Source organism: Fusarium tjaetaba, assembly GCF_013396195.1.
Source record: "Fusarium tjaetaba strain NRRL 66243 chromosome Unknown NRRL66243_c0000154, whole genome shotgun sequence".
Lineage (NCBI taxonomy): Eukaryota > Fungi > Ascomycota > Sordariomycetes > Hypocreales > Nectriaceae > Fusarium > Fusarium tjaetaba.
This window is the reverse complement of record NW_023501350.1, coordinates 223,282-231,087: the sequence shown is the minus strand read 5'-3', so window position 1 is coordinate 231,087 and position 7,806 is coordinate 223,282. Positions and strand designations below refer to the sequence as shown.

At 45.6% G+C, this 7,806-nt stretch overlaps 3 protein-coding genes across 3 annotated transcripts; 1 reads left to right on the top strand and 2 right to left on the bottom strand.

The window, feature by feature from the left end:
* Positions 1–174: 174 nt before the first annotated feature.
* Positions 175–1,695, bottom strand: FTJAE_7642 (uncharacterized protein; the record flags this gene model as incomplete). The annotated part of the gene is made up of 2 exons (XM_037354379.1): positions 175–1,463; positions 1,533–1,695. The coding sequence occupies 2 exons, from the start codon at positions 1,693–1,695 to the stop codon at positions 175–177; spliced, it is 1,452 nt and encodes a 483-aa protein (XP_037205362.1).
* Positions 1,696–2,953: 1,258 nt separating this feature from the next.
* On the top strand, positions 2,954–4,829 carry FTJAE_7641 (Mfs transporter; the record flags this gene model as incomplete). Its single annotated transcript, XM_037354378.1, has 4 exons — positions 2,954–3,123; positions 3,219–3,647; positions 3,716–4,452; positions 4,510–4,829. 4 exons carry the CDS (start codon positions 2,954–2,956, stop codon positions 4,827–4,829), a joined length of 1,656 nt encoding a protein of 551 aa, XP_037205361.1.
* A 252-nt stretch (positions 4,830–5,081) lies between these two features.
* Positions 5,082–6,505, bottom strand: FTJAE_7640 (uncharacterized protein; the record flags this gene model as incomplete). Its single annotated transcript, XM_037354377.1, has 3 exons — positions 5,082–5,306; positions 6,088–6,119; positions 6,280–6,505. The coding sequence occupies 3 exons, from the start codon at positions 6,503–6,505 to the stop codon at positions 5,082–5,084; spliced, it is 483 nt and encodes a 160-aa protein (XP_037205360.1).
* Positions 6,506–7,806: the final 1,301 nt, after the last annotated feature.

Sequence of the window (7,806 nt, the reverse complement as noted above, 5' to 3'; positions counted from 1 at the left end):
ATGTTATATTTTATTTAATTAAAGCTTTAACTTAAAATATTATCTTTAATCTTAAATATCTTATATATAGCTTTATCTATAGATTATATTTTTTAAAAATTACTTTAAGTTTATAAAAAAAAGCATTTAATAGTTATTACTAAAATACTTTCTTCTAATTAATTAAAAGTATATCTACTTCTTAATTGGCTTAAGCCTTCCGCCACCAGGGAGATTAACAGTACGACCCTTGAGCCACTTATTGGCAATTGCAGAAGAGTTATAGTAGATGTTATATCCACGGCTTTGGATATTGCTGTTAGAGGCATCCAAGTTTGTGAAGTTTTGAAGAGTAGTGTCAGCAGTTAAAGTCCACTTGCTGCTGGCGTCGAGGGACACACCAAAAGAAGCCAACTTGTACCCGACTCGGGCAGCTCCCCTCCAATTGCTGTATTGTTGGAGGGACAGGGAAATAGAGCTCTTGTTGTATGCAACAAGATCACCGGACAAAGATGAATCCAGAACCTTCAGGCTGACCTCTGCGGGCTTCATAGACGGGTTGTCGGGATAACCACCATAGTAGTTGAAGTCCTGGGTGATTTGAGAGAAGTTGGCAACAGCAAGAATTCCAGAAGCAGTGTTTAGCTGCACGCTCTTGAGTCTGGCATCAGCAATGACGTTGCCAAACCACAAGCCGGGCATGGTCTTGCCGGTGGTGGTGATAGTGGTATCCTCGAGATCTAGCACCGCACCAGCACGACGCTCGGCGCTACTGAAGAGGACAGTGCCGCCGAGTAGACCGGCCTGAGCCGAGCAATCCTTGAGGTAAATCTTCTGCCAGCCATCTGAGAAGACGACGGGTCCCTGTTCGGAGACAGATGCAACATTGGTTGCATGAATCTCACCAAGAGCATAGTAGGTTGCGGAGCCAATTCCACGAACGCGCGAGACAGAATCCTCGATATAGATGTAGCCAGCTGGGCTGTCTCCAGAGAAAGCGCTGGACCGATGGCCTCCGGAGTAGTGCTGCAGGTTCTTGGCATGAATGGTGCCGTTTCCAGATGCATAAAGGCCATGGCTCACGGGTCCGCTGGAATACAGCCAGCTGTTGGTCACGTTGACAACGGTGCCTGTCCCGTATGAGTACACATTGGCAGCGCCGTTATGAACAGTGATGTTGACATGATCGAGGACGGCGACAGAATTATTCGCCTTGGTAGAAAAGGAGGTCAGCGGTGCACCCATGACGTCTTTGGGGGATGGAGGACTGGGATGGAAACTCACAACGTTGACGGCGGCATTAAAGCCATAGAAGCTGGCCCAATTCAAGTTCGAGTAGTACCCAGACTTGATGAAAGTGGAATAAGACGCAGCGAAGTCAGCATTCTTCGAGACGAGGACGACATTGGTATCGTTCTTGTCGGCATGCCAAGTCAGATGGTCGACTGAAACAGACTTGTGCTTGATGTCGTGCACACCGATCACTATAAGTCACGCGGGTATATTAGTCCCGTGTATATACCACTTGTCTGAGACCAACTGAGGGCACTCACAGTCTGTTGGCTGTCCGTTTGCTGGAAACGGGGCATTGTAATCAGCAACGAGGGCGTTGTCAGCGGCCCAGTCAGACGCAGGAATGATATCAGAAGGGTCTTGGATCTCAACAGTGGCTCTAGCCACTGCGAAAAAGGCCACGAGAGTGGCTCGAGGCAACATGTCAATTGCACAGTTGTAAGAACAGGTGACGAAGGTGTATTAAGTCTGTTGAGGACGGCTTGATTTAGTAGTAATGATAAACTCTCTCGATTCATGATGACCTCGCTGTGACTTATACTACTTGCTAGTTCCTCCCCTTCCTCTAGATGAATATGACCTGGTCTACGCATGACAAGCCAAAATTGCGGAGACGGAACTTTCTCCACATGCCGACTCCTCTATTCGCGCAAGTACGTGGCCAGTGTTTGTTGAGCTGCAGGCTTAATTGGCTTATTACATCTCTTTATGCCATCAATCATCCAGCTTAGCGGGAATAGGTTAGATTGAGAGGTTCGAATCCGTATTCTGATTGCCTAGTGTTGGAAGCGGACAGGGTTGTTAGCTGGTCTCGGGTCCAGAACGAGATTCCTTGTGAAGCTCTTCGGAACTGCGGGCGGATCTATGTGTGGCTAACGTTTCCCCAGACTGGGCACAACCTGGGGAACTATTAAAATGCGGGGGAATTTAACAAGATGAATGAGGACAGACTAACGGTAAAGATGCAGACTGCATAGGTGTTATTGTCTGCAACACTCCACATCGGAAGGGGGAGCTAACAGCGTTATTTCTTTTAGATCTTATCTACCAAGCTAATAGCCTTTAATAGGTTATAATAAAAAATACTTTTAATTAATTAATCTTATTAACTAAAGGCTGCTATAAAGTTAAGTATATAAAAATTAGATTTTTAACTTACTTATTTATTTAAATTACTTATATATTTAAATTGCTTATATATTTATTATATAATATCTATATTTAATAGATTTATAATAAAAGTATTAATAATTTAAATTAATATATTTACTTTAAAATTATAAGTCTTTTTTAAGTATAGAATTAAAATAATTTAAGTAATTCTTATAAATATTACTAGTCTTATATATATACTTTACCAACAGCAAGCCCAAATTTAGACTAAGGACTCATAGCCGGCTTCTCCACATTCCCTATAAATGAGGGCCCGAGATCATCCCGACAACGCGAGGGTGATTCGGCCAGAGCAAGTACGAAATCTACTCTAGTAACAACAACGGCAGACTGGTTCTGCGACATAAAAGCCGACGCCCTTGCTTACTGCTGCTTGTTGGAATCAGTCAGCCGTCGCACCTAACAGTTTCTTTACTTCTTTGACTGTCCTGAATTCATCTTTATCTCTGGCATCCGCCGCAACGACACCCACCTTATTATCTTCTCCCCGCGGGCCAACACAGTCGCCATGGCTCAGGACACCGCGATTGCCTCGGCTTGCCAAGTGACTGCAGATGATATCAAGGAAGTTGATACCAATGTCGCCACTCTGGGCCATGTACGTCTCCGCCATGTCGATACTAGAGAAATCATTTTGGTGCCAACTCCGTCTTCGGATCCCAAGGATCCCCTGAACTGGTCCGTCTGCAAGCTTTTCTACGTTTATCCTCCAAGTCTGGCCAGAAGGCTTCTATATGAGGATGATAAACGCGGCTTCTAACAATGAAACACAGGCCAAGATGGTTCAAAATATACACAGCAATTGCTGTTTGTCTAGCTATTCTCATGTGCAACTTCCTTGCTGCCGGACCGACCCTTGCTATTGTCGAGACTGCTCAAGACTTCTTCCCCGACTGGCAGAAGACTGGTCTCGACGGTCCCATCGCCAAGACCGCCTACTTTTTCAACTGCACTGCCTTGTTCCAGGGTCTTGGAAACCTTTTTTGGATGCCTTTGATAAACAAGTACGGACGCCGACCGGTATATGTTTGTGCTTTCACTCTATATATCATCACGGCTATATGGTGTGCTGTAGCTAAGCAATACGCCAACTTTCTTGTTGCTCGAATCATGATGGGTATTGCAGCTGGTGCAGGGGAATGTCTTGCTCCTGTGACCATTGCTGACTTGTTCTTCCTTCACGAACGTGGAACATGGACTGCGTAAGATAGTCCCAATATGTCTAACATTTTATTCTGCATGGTCTTACTAACATTCTTTATTCTTATAGCGCCTACACCGCCTCACTCAACCTCGGTGTTGCTTCGGGGGCCATCATTGATGGCTTTATTGTTCGGTATCACCCTTGGAGATACATCTACTATGTTGCTATCGCTATCATTGGCTTCGTCACTCTTCTGGTCTACCTGACCTTCCCAGAAACTGCCTACATCAGGAAGCCAGAGCCTCTTACCCGTGAAGATGCTGATGATGCTGACGGTAGTCGGTCCAGTACGAAGGCTGGAGCAGAGCACGCAGAAGTCCGTAATTTGGTCAGGCCTAACCCCAAGGTCTCTGAGTTCCTCTGGAGCGGGCTCAAGCTTTACAATGGCACCTTCACGGAAGAGTCACTTTTGAGGATGATATTTCGTCCAGTGATGCTCCTGGCTTTGCCCAATGTTCTCTGGGCTACGCTTGTTATGTCAGTCACAATTGGCTTCATCACCGCCATCACATCAAATGTAGCTCCCGCTTTTGCCACTGCTTACGGGTTTGCCGCTTGGCAGTCTGGTCTGGCATTCTTTGCCGCTGTTATTGGTGCATTTATTGGCATGTTCCTGGGCGGCTCGTTCTCTGACTGGGTCGCTGACATCTTCACCCGTCGTAACGGCGGCATTCGCGAGCCCGAATTCCGTCTACCGGCTATTATGCTCAGTGTAGTCTGCGGACCATTGGCACTTGTCCTTTATGGTGTTGGTATCGAGCACAAAATGCACTGGATTGTACCCACTCTTGGCATTGGCCTAAGTGAGTTTTGCTCTAATCTCAACCGTTGTTTAACTAGGCTTGCTGATGATAATCTAGTTAACTTCTGTATCACCCAAGCAACCAATATCTCCCTGGTATACACTATTGATTGCTATCGACCAATTGCGGGTGAAATCGTTGTCACTCAGCTCGCCTTTAAATCCGCTTTTGGTTTCTTACTTGGTTTCTACACCAACCCCTGGGTCAATGAGGCCGGCTACCAAACTGCCTATGGAATTATGGCTTCTATCTGCGGTGGTGTCTTGATCTTGTGGGTCCCTCTCTTCTTCTGGGGTCATAAGATGAGAGTTGCTACACTTAGTTGGGGCATTATGAAGTATGCGCACTGGGATATTGATAGAGAGGTTGGCGAGTAATAAATAAATACATTATCTTTGTTTTATTTTCTGGTACCAACTTAGTTTATTAGAAGGGAATGATGAGATATTACGTCAATAATAATTAGAGACAACAAGAACCCGGGACGCGTAATGAAACCATTACAATTATGCCGGCAAAAGATATAGTTCGTCTTGACGGCGTTGAGACAAACTAATCACCGAAACCTGTATATAAACCGCCGGACTTGATCTCTGCAGGTTATCATCCGGAGCCCAGCAGTCAGACATTTAGAATTTGCTGCGCACTCGTAGTCTGTGAGCGCCGTCATTCATGGCGACTGTCGTCTCTATATCTTCGGAGGTAGCAGCCATTGAGGTCGCGCCCGAAAGAGCCATTGCCTCAACATCAGGCATGTTGAAAGCCCGACACCAGCTGTTACTTTGGACTGACGATGCGCTCGCAGCCACAGATGATATCATGACGTGGCTGGTGAAGTCGGGTCCGCGAACTCGCTGCAATAGAATTGTCGTTAAATCCCAGCAATTCAATCCCTGTCAGACGTCAGCCGTCCTTTTTATATCTGGTCTTGACGACAAACCCTTATCCATCCAATACTTTCACACAAGACCATCCATAATGACGCTGTCCAAACTCCCATTGCCCTCCGAACTTGAGCTGCTGACAGGTGCTGCTGCTGCTTTGGTTACTGCAGTTGCCATTGCTATATATGCTGTTTATCAATTCCTCCTCTCAAGCCATTGAAGGGGATACCACACAATGCCGAGGCTACGCTATCATTGCTTGGCGACATCGCTACAATTCAGAGAGAATCGCCGAACAACCCGCTTGGATGGATGATCAAAAACGCACGTCTTCAATCGAGCCCCGTATTCCAGTCTTTTCTCCTCCCACGTGGCAAGCGATGTGTTCTCGTCTCGGACTTCCGCGAGTCTCAAATATCATCATGCGCTGCAAATAATGTGAGCGCTCTGATTTCTCTATTGCTTTTCTTAGTGCCGAGGCCCTGAAGTTCTAAATCTACCTCAAGACTGGGCCGGAATGGAGAGCAAACCATCGACTGCTTCAAGATCTTATGACACCCAAGTTCTTTCACAATGTTGCAACAACAAACATCTACGAGAGAGCGTTAAACCTCATTGATCTTTGGAACATGAAAGCGCATATCGCGGCTGGAAAGCCGTTCTCTGCTGAACAGGATATCTTTCAAGCCGCTCTGGATGCAGTGTATGACTTTGAATTCGGCGACAATCTTGCCCACCGGCATTGACTTACAGACGTCTGATGCACAGACTCCGGAAGACTATCTGAGTAGCAATTCTGAAGATAATTTAGGAGCTGTGCCCCGCCAAATAAAGTCTAATTATATACATTACAAAGGCTTTTCGCTCCTTGCTTGTCATACACGTCACATTTCATCCAACGCCTGAATTTAACATCCAAAACCCTATACTTTGAATGTCTTACTGACTGCACTTTGTCCGCTCGCGCTGCGAGTATCATCTGGACTCAGTCGCTCATGAGAAACGCGAATGTGAGTTACCAGCTCGATCTCATCATCTCGTACGCCCCATTTCGCGTACTGCGATGCAGGGGTCTCGGCATTCTGGCCTCTTCCGGTGATCTTTGTGTGAACGCCATAGCCGCTGGGTTGGTTCGACGAAGAGCGATTTGTAGATGATTTCGATCGCATGATAAATCTTCGAAGACCAGGGAGGCACACGACTATAACAGCGGTACTCATCTCGGCGAGAGACAAGGTATCTGTATAAAAGGTTAGCCGAAGAACATCATACAGCGGGGTTGCGATTGGAAAGACATACTGCCAGACTGGTCATCAAGCTCAAAATCAGTGGCATTGTAGGCAATAAATCGAGATAGGCTGACTATCAACGTGATAGCACCTAGAGAGAAAATGCCAATAAGGGCGATCTTTTGTTTTCGGTGGAGTTTTAGATGTTTGAGTAGAAAGAAGGGGTAGAAAAAGACTATGGACAGTCACGTCAGCTAAGTTGTTCCCACTGAGTAGCAGGCATCGAACATACTTAATAAATCCGTTGAGAAGTTGAGACCCCATTGAACGCAAAAAGAGGCATATGAGTTCCATGCTGACTTGAGCTGGTTTTTGATAGACCTGATATCTGTTAGTCGGATGATGAGACAAGTTATGCCCTTTGACGTTACCAATTGTCAGAAAACGGTAAACAGATAAGAGTGTTTACAAGCACCGATACAAGTAGAGCACAGCCAAGATAAATCGTGATCGCAAGCAATACGCGTCTTAGCGATCCTGAGATGCCCGGGATTAGTTTCCAATAAAACAAGATAATAGATATCTTGGGGAAATAAATCCCAGTATCGAAGAAGTACTCTGCAACTAATACTATCTGCACTTAGTTAGCTTTCCAACTCTCTTTGACGTGGCCATGCAATATCATACCTTTAAGTATTCCACTGAATTAACTACAAGTTCAGTGCCAACTGCAGGATTATCGATAAGGATCCGAAGTGCAAGAGTCGAGCAGATGAACCATCCTAGGCTGAAAACCCAACCTAGCCAAGCAAAGATGTCCGGCATGCTAAATAAAGCCTGCTTCATTAAAAGGTTCGCCCAGCATCGTAGGATCAGTACTACTAATGCTAAGATAAGCAGCACTGCTTGAATACCCTGAAGAAATTAGCTACATAAATCAGAAAAGAGAGGAAAAGGCAGAAATTACAATAGAAGTGTTGGTATCCATTGAGACGCTCGCTAGGTACAGCGGCCCGACCAGGAAGACTGAGAAGCAAACAAAGACACGAAGGACATGGTTTGGCAGCAAAGGTTGGATAAAAATGGATTGGGGGACATGCACTATATTTAACCATTAAGGTTTAACTCAAGATAAAAGTTACCAATCAATAATGGAGCGGGCTAAGCTAGTAGAGCGCTACTCCCAGGAGGAGAAGGGGCTTGAGCACTTGCATAAATGTGGCGAACAGCGATAAGAAGGA